The sequence below is a fragment of the Euprymna scolopes genome, chromosome 2 (genome assembly GCF_053919585.1).
Source record: "Euprymna scolopes isolate OS-2025 chromosome 2, ASM5391958v1, whole genome shotgun sequence".
Taxonomy (NCBI): domain Eukaryota; kingdom Metazoa; phylum Mollusca; class Cephalopoda; order Sepiida; family Sepiolidae; genus Euprymna; species Euprymna scolopes.
The window spans coordinates 99,090,136-99,108,136 of NC_136483.1; the positions used below are offsets into that span (position 1 = coordinate 99,090,136).

The 18,001-nt window shown below is 35.2% G+C and overlaps 1 protein-coding gene across 1 annotated transcript in view; it reads right to left on the reverse strand.

The window, feature by feature from the left end:
• The window catches only part of LOC145293316 (cell division control protein 42 homolog), a 47,418-nt gene that overhangs the window by 15,998 nt on the left and 13,419 nt on the right, over positions 1–18,001 (reverse strand). Inside the window, exon 2 of the mRNA XM_080139964.1 lies at positions 12,221–12,279. Coding sequence (XP_079996090.1) covers positions 12,221–12,279 — 59 coding nt within the window. The remainder of the gene's footprint in view (positions 1–12,220; positions 12,280–18,001) is intronic.

Consider the following 18,001-nt stretch of genomic DNA (forward strand, 5'->3'; position numbering starts at 1 on the left):
TGAAAAGGATCGATTAAGCAGACGCGGGCTAACACGCTATTCAGCAGACACGGACTAAGGTGGTGCTCAAAACAAAACCTCTGTATATGAGAAGGCTGGTTGGTTGTTTTACGGCATATCAACCCTTTTCGGGTTATTTAATGCCGAATCCAAAGATTTTGAAGAATTTTTAATAGAATATATTTGTTGTTTTCAAATCAGTTTCTATTTAACCCCTAGTTGGGACCCTAACAGGTACTACCACTCCGGGTCAGAGTGGACCTGGGAGCAATGGTAATTAAAGGGTGGCTCCACACTTCCCAAAGCCCGTTAGCTGGGGCCTCACCACTGGATATAGTTTAAGGGCATATCCAGGACCGTATATCAGAAGGACAAATGTTGTATCACGTCAAACGTAGGTGCAACATCGATTTTATTGCAACTGATGATCTGTAAATCCGAACGAAATCAGAAAATTTACTAGAGCACGAATGTGTGTGTGGCGCAGTTTATTTACACTGCACCTGCTGGTGGTAGTCTTCATTTTGAGATCTTATTTTGTTATAATAATTTCACAGAGGTTCAGCTGAAAGCCATGATGTTAAACGCAAAGATTAGTCTATTTTCATGAAAGAAAATGTTGAACTGCTGCTCAAGTTTCTAGCCATCCATGGTGGTTTAAAAACAATGGCTTCATGATTAGCAAGTCGGGGGTGAACGATTAAAGTGCAATGGTGTAGCAAAGGGATTAATCTAGCGAAGTTCTGAAACTAAATATACAAAAAAATCGATTCTTTGCATGTATTGCAAGTAAGAGGTAGTGAAAAAGGGGCACTTGTACAGTTTAATCAAGAAAAGTAAAATATCGAAAAAAGGTTATATTGTATTTATCCGTTTTGGACTAAAGATCTCCGAAAAAAAAACTTTAACTTAATTTGATTGAGTAGTTGGTTTTTTGTTTACAGCAGAAAAACACGTTTTTATGAGAGCGTAATAAAAGGTAGCCATCTTTGAATTTATTGAACACGCAACGGGGAAATAACTACGTTTAAAGCTCCGACACTCCCTTGAATACTAGCTTTCTTCCTAAAAATCGAAACGCGACTACCTTTTGCTCGGTATAATAAATTGTTTTTTCGCTGTATAAAAAAAAAAAAAAAAAAAAAAAAAAAAAAAACTTGATCAAATTAAGGAATTTTTTTTTCGGGGAACTTCATTCCATAACGGATACGTACAATATAACCATTTTGGGGATATTTGCATTTTTTTAATGTCTTGATTAAACTCAGTACCGAAAAAGGTTATATCAAACGAACGAGAAAGTCTTAATTTTATTTACGATTTCATGAGTCTGGACAAAAAAAAAGCGATGTTTTGTTCGTATCTGTGTGTAAACTTATAAGTTAGTTTGTGTATAAGCTGTTACTATGTTTAGTAGTCCATGGCGATATTTTGTGTAGTCTGCCGAGATGCTTATAGCTTAACAGCCAAAGCTAGATTTAGTTTTTCTACGTGGTTTATTTTATGACGTATCAACCCTTTTTACATATTTTATGCTGAATCCAGTCATTTTGATAAGTTATCCTTTAAGTTCTTAATATTTTCAAATATTTATTTATGTCTTGTACTGGAAAATTGTTTATCTTGGACTTAGCAGAACATGATAGAGTTTTGCTAAAGGAATAGAAAAAACAATATAAATGTTTTGTGCATTTTAGGACAGGAAATCGATATCTTCAGACAGCCTAATCAAGTATCACTAGATTTCTTGCAATGTAGTAGTGCTGTAGTTGAAATGGGTTTGCTTAGCAAACCGAGTTTCACTGTTAACCGTATTTTAGTATTTGGATGAAATTGACTAATCGGTACTAAGTATTTTCAATCAATAAACATCGAACATTTTACAGAGATCGTTTTTTTTTGTTTTTTTTTTTTTTTCCTTTTTGCTGTTGTTCCAACTGTTGAAACAGGGTTCCATAAAAATAGGTTATTTGAGCCATCCGTATTAATAAATACACAAATGCATGCCGGGAAAGAATTAGTTTAAATAATTGTCGGTCAGAAACAGCCACACTCCGCGTTCTAGACAGAGTGGCCGAACCTTCATTTCTAAGCGTGAGAGAAGCGGAAGTTTTTAAGTGCATTATCTAGCGGATGCACCGCTAGAGAAAAAAAAAATGGCCACGAAATCACGAGGGAAAAGAGCCAGCACGAGCAAATTAACTACCGGTTAGGACACCGATCGAGTCAGGTGATTAGATAATTGTTTGTGGGTAAGCGTCCGGCATCAGAAACAGCAATCAGCGTCCGAGATTTAAAATAAATGTAATCTATGTCAAATGGTTGAACGAGTTGGTCTCCTGACGTAATCGAGGGTCAAGAATGGGATGGGGTTAGAGCACAGGTGCACGGTTGTAGAGCCAGTGCTACGCACCCCGTGACCCAGTGGTCCCAAAAACTGCTGAATGGGGCTTGGAAGATACATGTGAACAAAGTTCGGGAAGTTTTCCTACTTTTATTTTTTGTCTACTAAAAAAGTTACCATAAACAAGAGTTACCTTAAACAGTAACATTAAAAAGCATAAAACAAAGAAAGCATTACTGCGCAGATTTGTGAATTAAAGATCAGGATTGGCACTATAAACAACCCATGTGTTTAATCTTGTGAGAGGCAGGTAAACAAATCTGGCCTTTTGGCTAGAAAAAAAAAAAAAAGGGTTTCACACATAAGTCTCACTCCCATTTAGAGATCGACTTATTTTCCGGTTTGTTTAGAACCGAAAGACAATGGGCGATCTATTTTTTTTTTTTTTTTTTTTTTTTTTTTTTTTAGAAAAAAAGTTGGAAAGATTTTACTAACCCGGTTTTTCTCGGGGAGCTGGTTAATTGTCCAATTCTACATTTACCAATGAAATATTACAACAAAAAATGCGAGCATAAAAAATAATATGGTTAAGCTTATACACGAAAAAGTAAAGAATTAGTTGTTAAAACTAGAAAAGAAAAGGACAAGATATTCTAGTAAAAAATATAAGAAATTTATAACTTAAAATATTGCAGCATTAAGAATAGATTATATAATATCATGAATTGAATTTTTAAAAAAAATTCTTAATGCTGCAATATTTTAAGTTATAAATGTATTATATTTTTATAAGAATATCTTGTCCTTTTCTTTTCCAGTTTTAACAACTAGTGCTTTACTTTTCCATGTTTAAACTTAGCCATATTACTTTTCATGCTCGCATTTTTCTATTGCAATCCATGATTTTTCAAAATTTCCAATAAATTCACATGTTCTTTGTTTAATTTCAATCTTATTTTTTGCCCCCATAAACATATGTAATAACAATTTACGGCACTCGTTTGCTTTCAATAAAATCAAATTATCTCCCTTTCATTAGTGAACTAGCGAGGGCTACCCGGCGTTGCCCGGGTGTTTGGAGGGGGGGGAGTAAAAAAAAGTAAGTATGAGGATCGAGCCCGGACCGTTGAGGCAAAGTTTTAAATAAAAGTGTGAAAAAAAAAAAAAAAAAACGTGCGACGTTAACCATTGCCCCACCGCGACATGCTTACGGAAACATGTTTGAATTTATTTAATTACTTGGATTTAGCAGGTGCTCGTTTTAATGAGTTAATGAGGTCAAGTTTGACGGTTGGATTTCATTTACTGCTGAACGCTTTTTTCCCCCAAGATGTTATAGGAAAAAGACTAACCCACATGCGACGAGCGACAAATATTGAATATTTATCTTCCCGAAATCGAGCAAATTAAATAGACAGGCGAGCTTCGTTGTTAACTGAGATATTACGATTTATGTGATATAAAATGTTTTAAAAAGTTGTGAACCGACCGACCGCTTCTCTGAAGGAAGCCTTTTGTAGACACAAAGAAAAAGCGAACACGCATACATACATATATTTTCGCTTTTACATTTATAGATTAGTAGCAACAGTAGTCACTGAATCGACGTGTTTGCTATGGTAACTAGTCATAAAAAGCGTCGCTCGCCTCCTTACATATTTTTACGATTTTGAACACCAGAAAATTCATCATAACTGGTTTTACTGAACGAAAATGGAATTTTTTTTCACAATATAACTGAGAAAGTGATCTGCAAGCTGCAATGATTGTTTGAAATTTGGTCGAAAAATGAATGAGTGTTGAAACTTTAAGAGCAGTTCTAAATGACTAAAACTGCCAGTTAACCATATATTCAAACACTGTAGTGTTTGAATGATATACATTTTTCTGAAAACCAAATTCAATGCAAAAAAAAAAATGTCCATAGAGTTATGTGGTATTATAGCGATTGCTTAAGTAAAAATGATGGATAATTTGGTGAAGGAATGGTAGAAACAAACTCAACCCCCTGCATATGGTACACTTTGAAAGCCATACAAAGTGTATTTGTTTAGGAAAGGAGCATTGTCTTTAGTCTCCTCCTTTCGGATGGGGGGGGGAGTGTGAGGATATTTATTGCGCCTTTATTGCCGACGATACTATACAGATATTTTATTCTCATAAATTTAGTTTGGAAAACTAGACTCCCCTCCCGCATTAAAACAAATCCTGTATCTAACTTTGCTCCCGTGATGGGGCAAGAAATACGAGCAAAAACACACATGACCAACACAAAGGTCATGTCAGCTTTGATCAAATTGCAGTATCTGCTCTTACACTCGATTTATTTTTTCTCCTTCCAAAACAGTTATTTTTTTTAAATATTAGGTTGCTGCCAAAATGTCTTTTTTCCATTATATATATATATATATGTGTGGAAAAAAAGGACATTTTTGCACCAAGCTAATAGAATCAGTCCAGTCTCCAAACTGACTTCATGCCTTGTGCAAAGGAATTTCAATTTTAAAAGTTTTTGTTTTTTTATTTACATATTTAAATGGAGGGGAGAATTATGGTAGTTTTTATAGGTATGCATGTTTTTCTTTTATTAGGGTAAAAAAAAAAGGAACTGGATCACCAAATAGATGATAGCGAAGAGAATTTATTGCTTTTATTTATGTAATGATCCTGGCTGTCGAATGGCTCCGGATCAGCCTTTCTACCTGATCGGAGAGGTTGATAAATAGCAACAACGCACTCCAAAATTAACTTTCTCGCACACAAAATAGTAACTCACAAAAAAAAAAAAAAAATGTTTACTCCAAAAACAACGGCGTCACATTATTTTTAGTTTCCTTTTTAGTCTTATTTTTATTTCTCTTTTCGTTATTCAATGTCGTTGGTGTCTCAAACCGGTTACGCTTCACGAAGTTCTAATCTGTCCAAATCTTTGGATTGGCAAGAGGCCACAAACTGCTCTCAATACCATTTCCTTGCGTTTGCTCATCAACTAGTGATTCATTCAACGATTACTAGCAGACTTAACATTAACCTACCTTTACTGGTTTTACGACATATCAACCTCTTTTTGCGTCTTTTAATGCCGCAACTTATTTCTTGTTAGGAAAGTCAGTTAACACTGTGCGTAGGTGGACTGAAGCGGTTGCGAGAGAAAAAAAAATACTTCCTCCGTGCCCCTCTTTTCGGGTCTTTTAATTACAAAGTAACAAAGATAAACCACTCCATTAATGAGGAAGGTTTTTATAACAAACTAGCCTGGGTGCCCGGCGTTGCTCGGGTGTTTGTAGGTGTATGTTGCGCAAAAAAAAAAATAAATAAACGAATCTGTGACGCGAAGGGGAAAAATAAAGTGGAGATGTTTGTTAGTATGCTAGTTGAGCAAAAGAAAAAAAAGTGGTAATAGGCAGGCAGGCAGGCTCGAACCCTTACCACGAAGGCGGAAAAGTGAAAAGAAAAAAAAACGTGACGAGTTAGCTGTTGCGCCCATCGCCAAACCGGAAATGATGTAGGTTTAAATTAAGGGTAGACAATCGAAAAGAGGCGATAATTTTGAAAATATCGGTGAAAAAAGCGACCCCTTCCTGTAGAAAAGGGCTCAGTTGAGGGCAAAAGAGTTAATGTTTTTGGCCAATTTTTCGATATTTGTCGTCCGAAGGGACGAGCTTCGTGAAAATCCGTCGCCTCTGTCGAAAGTTTTAGGCAGACATACAAACATACATATACACAAACAGGCAGGCGAGATTTATATAATAGACTAACGTTTATCTATTAGTGTAAATATTTTCATGACAAGTGCTCGTCTGAGCTCCAATCTATGATCCTCCCCGCCAAACTTTCACGAGGAATACTCGTCTAGCTGAAAACACTATCAATAATTTCCCCCACTCTTTATCTGTGCCTAAACCTAACCGTAGATTCCATGAACAAAGTTTCTTTCTTAGAACTGCACACCTGTGGAACTTTTCCTTTTGCCTGCTTTCCAGCTGACTATAATATGGTCGTCTTCAAGTCCAACGTAAACAAGTTCTTGAGCCGTTCCCAAATTTCCACTACTAACAATTATTACGTCATTGTCCCATTGACCACTGTACGCTTATTTACCCTTATCCTCGAGTGGCCTCCGGGCATTGATAAGTGGCGACTCCTTTGTAAAAAAAAAAAATAATAAAAATCCAAACTATCGTTCGTTTTAGACGTTAGAACAACCACCCTAACCCCATCAGCAACACTTTTGTAAGTTAGCACATCATTTACCAAATATATTTGGCATTATGGTAAGAATAGAGGAGACCAGATAGAGTCATACCAAAAACTTAACAGTACTTGATGCCCTCCCCCCCCCCCCCGATTAAAGACCCAGCATTATAAAAAGGTGAGGATCAAGGGCACGTGAAATAATCATGGTAAATATTCTAATATCAAAAAAAAAAAACATTTGACATAATGGTAGCGTTTTCACTGTTAAACTGGGAAAGTAGGGTTCAAATCTCGGTAGAGGCATACAAAAAACTAAAACAAAGCATGAAGAGTACTTATGGGAGTGACCGGATTTTCATCTGTTTGCTAACTGTTCCACGAATGCGCATGCGTGAGTAGTCGACATTACAAATTGCTTATGTTAACAATAAGTAACTTGAAAACGCATTTTAAATTCCGTGTCACGCTGGTCTAATGGTTATCATACTTTATTCACTTTTTAGGTTTTATTTTCGATCTCAGCTGGAGCATATTTTCTTCTTTTATTTACAAGAAGTGAACGGTTTAGAAAAAAAACATAATACTCATATACACATGTCTTAGTTTCTGTAATAATTAAAATATAATACTTATGCGTATCTTACGACCGGGCAACGCCGAACGGCCTGCTAGTATAAAACTGGTCCACCATTAATATTGAAACAAAAGATATTAATCTGCAACGATTAATTGCATACAAGGTGTTGTACATAGAGAAAAAAATTGTACACTTTCCATTATCCTATAAAGCCACTGTTTGCCTATGCATGGAGTATTGCTGGGATTGTGCATAAACAACCAGCCTCCCGTTTAGACAAGAGGCGAAAAAATTTCTACTATGTCTTGCATTGTCTGCCCGTCTCCAGCCCATATCACACCGCCGCAGTGCTGAATCCCCGTGCATATTTTACAAGTAGTTCCACAGAGCGAACTTGCTGAACTTGTATCCCTCTTCAACGTAAATACTCCCAACCCACTCTACCAGCAGCAACCCCCCCCTTTATCATAAAGGTTCCCAGATGTTGGAATAGTTTCTATTTTAATAGCTTATTTCCTCGAATTGCATGCATTTGGAATTCCATCCCTGATCACCTAATCGTAATAAAATGCAAAAAAGTTAAACGCAATGTGAATATATTGCTGTCCAACTCCCCGCCATAGTTACTCTATATATAAATCTAGCCTCTAGCCATGGCCGAGAGCGAGTCTGTGTTCAGACATTTTAGTCAGAGTTTAGTCATTATTTTTAGAGAATTTAGTTCATTGTATCAGTAAAACAAAATTTAAATGCCAGTCTCATACATACATGTACATATTGATTACAGAAAAAGGAGTTCCAAACATTCTCGTCCTTTAGACATAATTAGTTTGGCTGATAAACGTTGACAAGCCAGAGAAGGTCGACTGACACACACACACACTTTGGTGATTGACGTATGTGTTTGCACCGAGGTCGAAAGAGAAATGGAATAGTTGTTGTGCAATTTAATGGCCTGTCGCACCCATCCGACTTAGTCAAAGTGAAAATGGACCCGTAAAGAAACTATACACCGATTATTTCAATCGTACATCCAAGAAGTTTGAGAATTTTAAAATGTCTAATAAAAAGAAATAATTATAGAATGCGCACGTTCGTAGAAAACAATTGGACGGTAAAATAGTTTTACACAACGATTAATGATGACACTTGTTAGGATTGTGATGTCACCGATTACCCCCGTGTTGAAAAAATGAAACTTACTATTAGAAAATTTTAAAATATCCAAACTGTCATATTCAGCCACATACACATCAATGTATATATATCAACTATATAGTAATAAGTTCAATGCTAGCTTGAGACTAGTGCTAGTCTCGTCGCAACGAATAGTTATGATACAACGAAACAGTCTGGACGACGCATTTTAATTTTATATAGTTTAAAAGGTTTTTTTTTTTTTTTTTTTTGTGGGGAGGGTAAACAAGTGCAAAGCTTAGATTTAAATTACCATACAAACGATTTTTTTTTAACAGTGGACGTCGTATATATTTTCACACAAGCGCACGATGTGAGCACCCTCGACAAACCCGACAGGCTGCTAAATCCCACCCCCACACTGTTGAGATCCCTAGATGTAAAAGATCTTTCTACTCCAATAGTTTCTTCCTCAGAACCGCTAGACTTTAGAATTCCATTCCAGGTCCCTGATTCCCCAACAGTACTGACGTGCAGAAGTTCAAGTGTAACGTGAACCGACATCTTGTTGCCCAAATCCCTCCATAGTACCCCAGTAGCTGTTGCCCCTGATAGTAGCCCCCTACACCAAAGTGGCAATTTGCCTTGTTTGGGGTGAAAATGTAAAAAAATAAAAATAAAAAATAAATAAATGACCGGCGCATGCACTATATCAGACTTAAAAACCTCAACCGCGAAATCAATCAGAGGGCATGTCAGGTATTAACATTAGCATGGCACGAAAGAGGAAAAAATCCTGAAGATATCTTATGATTCAAATTCGAAAAAAAAAAAATAAAATAAAATAAATTAATTTTAATGAAAAACTATGTTTTTGTTTTGTTTTTTTTTTTAAATCTTGCACTTGTCTGGTCTTATAAAAACCTTTAAATTATATAAATATATAGATATATATAGAGAGAAATTATAAATTTAAAAAGATAAGGAGTAAGGTTACGTAGAAACTATTACATTATCAATTCAATGAGGGTTAAATAAATGGAGAAAAAAAGTGGGGTAAACCTGTTTAATCCATAGAATTTTTAAGTTAAAGGCTTCTCATCAGAAGAAAAGGGGGCATTCGAAGAATAATGCCTCTATTTTTTTTTTATTCCGCCCGAATGGATCAGAGGGGGTCGCAAATTGCATTATTATGATGACCGAACTGACTTAATTTAAATTTGATTAACAATTATGTTGATTAAAAAAATCTTGCACTTGTCTGGTTTCCACAAATAAATTTTAATATATATACGGTGCTTTTTCAACGGACTTTATACATGGATATTAAATACTAGCGAGATGGGGAGTGCTCGGCTTTTTCCGGTCGTAAAATACGCTTATATATATTTTAATTCATGCATATTTCGTATTTATTATTACAGAACCAATACCCTATTGAACATTATATCGTACCTAATATATATTGCCGATTTCAAAAGGTTAAAAAAAATGGCTTGGATCCCATCAGTTAGAATCGAAACAAACATTTAGTGCTCTAGCTGTGTTCCCAACCGTTTGAACTATCGACAGATAGATTAGAAAGACTTAAAATGAAACCGCTTCAAACTATGATTGAATTTGCGAATGCGCAAAAGTAACAGAAATATGTCCGCGAGTTGAAATGAATATTTTGCATTTCAACTTGCCGACATATTTCTGGTCTTGTTATTCATCAATCCAAAGAAACATTTTACTCGTTATAAACCATCCTTGGTGTATGATTACTAGGGCTGTGACAACAGCATATTCTTTTTACTCAAGTATATATCCGACACAGTAAGACACAGTCAATCATCCAGGAACCACATCAGTCTATATAAAAAACATAAGATTAACGGACGTATACTCAAGAGTCAAAACAATGAAAAGAATATGCTGTTGTCACAGCCCTAATGCTTACTATTTGCTGTTAATTTCAGTGTTATGTGACCAGCAGTTTAAGAATTTATCGGTTAAATATTTTCAAACTTATCCATTATATATATATATGTACACACATACTGGTACAAGTATCCTTATAGTGTATGTGTAAAATTAATTTCCTCAACAGAAGTTTCGCACGACTTACAATATATATATATATATATATATATATATATATATATATATTGTATCTTAAAAAGATATGTAATTCTGTATCAAAATCCATTACAGGATTCTTATTCTAGAAAATGTCTTCAATTTTAAGCTTAAGGGTACTGGGTAACAGGCTTCAATGAAGGTTTACCAAAACAGTGACCTCCCCTCTCTTGCGGGTTAGTACACACGTGGGAAACTAATAAAAACTGTGTTCCTATTTGTTTAATTAGTTCGCAGTTCATGACCACTTGCTGTTAACATCTGCTAGATGTTTGGACAGAGACACTCCTAGAAATCAGGTGAACATGTTTAACCTATTGATCCGTAGAACCCATGACACGAAAGGTTCGTCGGTGAGGTGGGGGGGGGGGCTAGGAGTTTCTTTTCTTTCAATCCCAGACTTAACGGGTGTGATAAGGGACAGATTTATAAGGATAACCTAGACCCGGGAGGGATTAGGCTAAAAGATGTTTATTTACATTTCTGCATGTTGGTACCGCATCATGGAAACGGAGGGAATTCCAAAAGCAACAGTTCTGAGGAAATAAACTATTAGAGGGACCTATGCCGTTATGGGTGGAACTTTGCTGCTAATCGGATTAGTGGTATTTATATTAAGGGCGTATTAGCGCAGCAAGTCATTGGAGCATATTCCGTGAAAATACTTTTAAAACAAACACGCAATATTCAACTGATATAATTATCAAGGAAAAGATTGTTTTTAATTGCGTGGAGATATCTAAAAGCTCTGTCGGTCGGTCGGTCACTTTACACTGAAATTGCATTTTCAGTGTTAAACGCACAGATTTGATGGACACATCTTGTTTTGGATAAGGAGCTTCGACCGCCGATCGTTTATTTCTTAGCTAATGCGTCACCACCTAAGGCCAAAAGCTACTCGAGGATAAGGTTTAAGGAGATTGAATGGCTTTCAATTAAGGGATTTGTTTGCTTGTTTTTTGCTTTACGGCATATCAACCATTTTCAAGCCGAATCCAGTAATTTTGAGAAAAAGTTACTATGCTTCAAGTTTTTTTTTATATCTCCAAATATATTTTTAAAGGACTCACCATTTATCAAGGTCCGAGGGTCACTCGAGGATAAGGGTTAATGAGTATGTGGTGATATAAGTTATTTAAGACAAGAATTTGTCTACATTGGACTTTAAGACAACCACGTTGTAGTCAGTTGGAAAGCAGGCTAGCGGAATAGTTCTACAGGCGGGTAGTTTTAGGAAAGAAGCTTTGTTCATGAAATTGTGTTTAGATTTACGCACAGATAGGGAGTGGGGGAAATTGTTGATAGTGGGTTTAGCTAATTTTTGTGAAAGTTTGGCAAGAGGCAGGGGCATAGATTGAGCCTCTGACGAGCATTTGACATAAAAATAATAGAGCAAAGCCAGGCTTGCAACGGCTTTATATTTATGTTTGGTCGTTTTGTAGAAAAATTTGTTTTTACCGTTGTAGAATTCAGTTTTGCAAAGGGAAAGGAAAAATATTAATAGCCAGTATCTTCAGACAGCCGTCTAGAAGCACCAGAGTTCGGAAGATGAATATTATAAAAGAATTGATAATGAACGGAATTAATTAAATTTGATTATTTATGGACACGGCTTATGACAATTTGTTGAGATTAGATTTGAAGACTGTTGCAATCTTCATAGAGGCAGTTGTGTGGCAATGTGTTTCACAGACGGGAAACCATAGAAAATTACGTTTACTGGAGAAAAAAAAAAGGGCACCGATAATAGCAATAAAAATTAGTAATCAACCGGGGTCGGTGTTAATAGTGCACTTGAGGGTATATTTTTTCTAAAAAATGTTAGATTTTTTTTTTTAACATACCTGGCCTGCCGTATCAACAAGAGTCACTTTGAACGTTTCATCCTCGCACGCCATTGTAACTGAAATAAAAATTAAAAAAAGATAAAAAATAAAACTAAATTGCTGAAAAATAGAAAACTAAATAATTAGTGATGGGACGATTCGAATATTTTTCCCCGATTCTGATAAAATTACTGATTCAGATTCTTTATAAATCTCTAAATATTTAACTATAAAAGTGTTATTTTTCGCGGATTATTGTAAAAACACATCTTAATGTGCTTATAGTTTCTCAAACGTAAAAACACACTTGCGAGGGAATGATCTAGAGATTTTAGTCCTACTGGAAGTTTAAATCAATAAATATTTATTATTACTACAAACAGTGGAAGATTTTTCTTAAACCAAAATCAAATAAAAGATGATTTAAGGAATCGGTTTTGGCATTGGTAAATAGCCTAAAATTTTTTCGATTCCCAAAAAGCTTCCATTTTTCCAATTCTGATTAATCGTCCCAACACTACAAATAATTTATCTATTATAATAAAAGTTTTCTGTGTGTTTTTGTGAGCGAGTTCGTTATCTATAGACTCCACAACGGATGCGCTGATTTTTATTAAATCACACACAAATGTACTTTATGTGCCTGTCAATGTTCTTAAAATGGCTTTCTTTCAGAAAGAAATCGATATGTATCGATAATCGAAAAGAAAATTGATGAAAGGAACGGGCGATTTTAACTAAACTTAACCTCTTATACAACGTAACATTACAAGTGCATTTGAGAAATTATATTATCACGCAAGCAGAAATGCCCGACGTAAAAAAAAAAAAAAAAAAAGAAAAAAAAAAAAAAGTTTTTTTCGAAATAGGTTCTTTGATATAAATGAATGTTTCTGTTTAGAGCACAGCTGAACCAAAATATCTGACTCTTGTATTTAATGGTTTGGTTTAGTTTTACAGCATATAACCCTTTTCGGTTTGATTAATGCCGAATCTAGTTATTTTGGAAATAGTATTCATGTTACATCCAGTTATTTTGTGGAAGGTTTTTATTCTTCAAGTTCTTGTGTGTAGTGTTTGGTTTGATTTGGTTGTTTTATAGTGGATTTTATCGCTTTTGTTCCCTGCCCTGCAGAACATGAATGAGTTTCGCAATGTGAACAGGAAAGGTGTTATAGTATTAATGTTTGGTACATTTTAAGTTAGGAAATCCGAGGGGGGGAGATAGAAAGAAAAAGGATAAATTGGGAAAAAGGGAGTTGTTTTTGGTTTTGTAGAACATAATGAAGTTTTGCAAAAGAAAGTAGGAAAACAAAAAAAGCATCAATGTTAAGTGCATTTCATCTCAGGAAGTCAATATCTTCAGACAGCCTGATCTGGTAGCACCAGTTTGTACGTTAAACTTTAATTCAAGCCATTATACAGCGCAGTGTAGACTACAATATATTATGGACTAAGTCACTGCAGGGAGTCACGTGAAGCTTTTTTGTCCGGTGCACCACGATTGGTCCCCAACTAGAACAGGACTAGAACAGACAATCAATTGATTAGTTTGAGAAACGGACGATTTTATCGATTTCAATGATAAAGATATGGGAGTGTGAAAAATTTGTTGATCATCATTTAATGCTTGGAAACGGCAAAACACTAACATCGAGATTGAACTGCACAGGTAATTATATATATATATATATATATATATAGAGTGTGTGTGAGTATAAAGCTATGTGTGTGGTCACGAATAGACTCCTATATGGTTGACTATTTTAAAAAACTGATCACATATAATGATAGGTGTATCGAGACACAGGAATGGGTATGTTTGATCTGGCAGCACGGTGGTCGATTAAAATTGTGGGGTCTCCGTTCGCTCCTGGTCCACAAAGTATGGAAATAAAAAATTTAAAAATAAAACAAAAACGTTTACAAGTGTTTGATATAGATGTACATAATACTTTGATAAGTATGTTTTAACTTAAATAGGGATGGTATAGTAAAATTGTGGGGTCTGCGTTCGCGCCTGGCCTCCATAGAATGGAAATAGGGACAAACTTTAATAAAGACTTCTCATATCTATCTGCGTAAGTATACTTTAATAATTATGTTTCAGTTTGAAGAAATATAGTATAAAAAAATTTTGGGGTGTTCGTTCACACCTGCCCTCCATAGAATGGAAATATGTCACAAAGTTTAACAAGTTTTTTTAATATAGATCCACAGAATATTGTGATAAGTGTTTCAGTGTGAACAAGTATGGTATAATGAATTATGGGGTTTATCTATTTTATTTTTACTTTCATCATATTTTGCTTTGGTTTTGATACCCCCAAATTCGAAGCCATCTCTTTACAACCCTTCCTTTTCATAAGCTATCATACTTTCATAAATCAGAGTCCATTTTCTGTAGCCTGTTTTTGAACCTAGTCAACGACGGGTACTTTTGCTAGTATATATATATATATATATATATATATATATATATACACACACACATACTGTATCCTGCTGTCGTGCTTACAAATGTTTCCATTCTATGGACGTCCGGTGCTAACGCAGAGTCATCGATATTATTGAAACACTGTTTTTTTACTGAAAGATACTAATCTAAATACTCTGGTCAATGTAGTTTCAGTATGTATGCGATTATAAAGGAGGGGTGAGAGTATCTACCTATCTCCAAAACCATTATAGGAGTTTTGGGACATGCTTCCATTCTATAGACGTTGGGCGCTAATGCAGACCATATCTTTCAAGTAGAGAACTTTGCAACGCTAACTAGTATAAAATATATAATAATATATATGGAATAATAAAATATTTATAATATAATAATAAAATTTATAATATAATAAAATATTTATGTGCTCTTTGTAAAAGAATAGAGCACTCTAGGCTTTTACAGCATAGATAAGCGGGAAGATTTCCCTTACATTCTTAGCTCATGCTGATGTCATAGTGGCTAAAATAATCGACTGCCGAGTCGGTTTGTATCTCAGCTTCAAATATTTGCACGTCTAGCCACACTGAATAGCCACACTTATGCAGAATACGGACCTTTTACCTCTGCTCGTGGTATTCACACTAGGCAGGTTGAACCGGTTTTCTCCGAAGGGAAAAACTATCAAGGGAATATTAAATTCACAAGCGGTTCCCAGCTGCATATATATACCAGTCAGAGGAGATAAGATTAGGATTGCGCAGTTCTTACAAGGAGATGTCGACGTTCTCCTCACATACGGCGCTTGGTATTCCAAAATGGTCACCCATCTGTTACTGAGCAAGCTCAACGATGCTTAACTGATAATCTAAGAAGAACCGACTTGTCGACATATGACCTGTGACCTTTGCTATAGTTGGTACCTAACGGTAGTATTTTTTTATTTTTTACTTATGTTCATCCCTAACAATGCATATAGCCATTTGAACGCAAGAGGCTACAATTTAGGGTCATGCCTAATAAAGATTAACAAGATATTTGTTTACATTACATTTAAACTTGTGGATATTAATACAGTCAGGGAAGCATGTAGCAGGAAGGGAATTCCAGAGTCTAGCTGTTTGAGGAAAGAAACTATTAGAGTAGAAAGCTTTGTCATTTAGGGACCTCAACAGTGAAAGGGCGAGATTTTGTTGCTTAGCAGGTTTGTCAGGTGAACATCGAGGTGGCATAAGGGCAACGAGTTCAGAGCGCATTCCATGAAAATATTTGTAAAACAGGCACAGAAATACAACATTGCGATGATGGGTCAGTGGTTGGAGCTTAGTGGATAAAGTAAGGTCTATTAGATTGAAGACTCTTTTGGACCTTATCCAAGAAGATAAGACTAAAGGTAGATGCACTAGCCCAGATGTGGCAATACTCCAGGCATGGGCGAATGGTGGTCTTGTAGAGATACAGGATACTCTCAGGTGTGTGTAGGCTTCTAGCACAACAGAGAGAACCCATCTTCCTTGCAGAAGTCTTCACAATGTCAATGTATTTGTTCCAGTTCATATTGCCCGTGAATGTTAGGCCGAGGAGTTTGAAGAATTCTCAGGTAGGGCGTTATTTGACATGGATATCGGTGGTTAGAGAGGCGTCTTGTAATTGTTAAAGGAGAGCAGCTTAGTCTTACTAGCATTAAATGTTATTCATTTGCGGCCCCATTCCACTACGGTCTGGGGGAGATCATTTTCCAACGATTCTTCCATTACCCTAGATTTATGTAGGCCCATTATTCCTTTCTGTATATTATAGAGCGATGTATCATCAGCAAATATACCCATCTTGGATACAATATTATCAGTATTATGTAGAATTAGAATTATCGATACTTCTGCAGAATATGGACAGTGTTATTTTTTTTAGATATGATTTTCAATCTAAATTCGATTTTTACAGTATCTTTTGTTTATTAAATTTGGTGAAAATACAGAATAGTCACAAAACGCCCTCCCCCGATGTTAAGAATGGTTTCTAAATAAAATTATTTCAGCATAAGTGGCATAATTTTTTTTTCTGCCTAAGACGTTAATATGTATTAGAATAAATTAGAAAACTGTTGTTACATAAGGGCTGTCCCCTTTTCATGTAAGTATAAAAATAGAGATTTAGTTAAAATGAAAATGAAATAGAATAGACGAAATTCGAACCTCGTAATTTAGGTTTAGAAATAGATTACAAGAGAGAATTATCAAATGGAATGTAAAACAAACCATTGTTAAGCTTAGAGATAAAATAGTTTTAAGAAAAGAATGTGCATTGTCAAGTCTGTTATGAAAATTCAATTGAAGAATGCAACTATAATTTAATAAACATGTTTTTAACATATTGGAAATATAGGTTACTGGGAATATAGGTTAAAATTCCTTTTGTAAACAAAGGAAAAAGTTTTGGACACGCATTTCCAGAACACGTGAAAGAAGACATGTTTTAACATGTGTATGACGTCATGGAAAATGGGAAGTTCTCGATATAGTTAGAAACTTTAGAGTTAAGCAGGAGAAACTGAGGGAGAGTCTGAGAGAGAGCCTGAGGGGAGAGACGAGAGTCTGGAGTCCAGACATAGACATTCGAACGTCTAGAAGCGAGACGGTCACCTTTGAAACATAGAATGTGAAACTTTGAATTCCTGAAAGCAAAGCCACCGGCCGGTCCATGGAAATAAACCCATCATGTGTTTTCATAAACGTCGTCTTTGTGTTGTAATTCTACCAAAAGGTAGAAGTGATTATATGTCTTATATATCTTGTGTTTTAAAATGTCTTCACTTACACAATGTCTCAACACTCAAAGAGCTTCTACACTTCTAAGTATGAACATTTTATATATATGAATCTCTTCATAACACGAACATCTCTCAACAACATCGCACTTGATAAGACTCTCTGAATAAGACTCTTAGACTCACTTTTAATAAGTCCTAACAACGAACAATAACAAAGAATAATAACAACATGAACAATAATAACAAGCAGAATAACAATAATAATAATGAACTATATATATAACACTGTGACCCGTTAAGTCATCTATTGAGTTATGGTTACATTTTTTTTTTAATCATTAACATCAGAGTTTGCAAAGCCAATTAAATATGAAAAAGTAAAATCTAAAAATGAATCTCTTTCTGCTCGCTATATTTGCCTCCTTTTTTCAGTTAAAATATTAAAATGGCTTTTTTTTTTTTTTTTTTTTTTTTTTTAAGTGGTTCATTACAATCTAATGGATTATTGAGTTTATTATAGATTTTATCCTCGGCCCTCAAAATCAACAGATTATACCATTCCTGTAATGACCTTGTCCCTGTTGATTTTGCA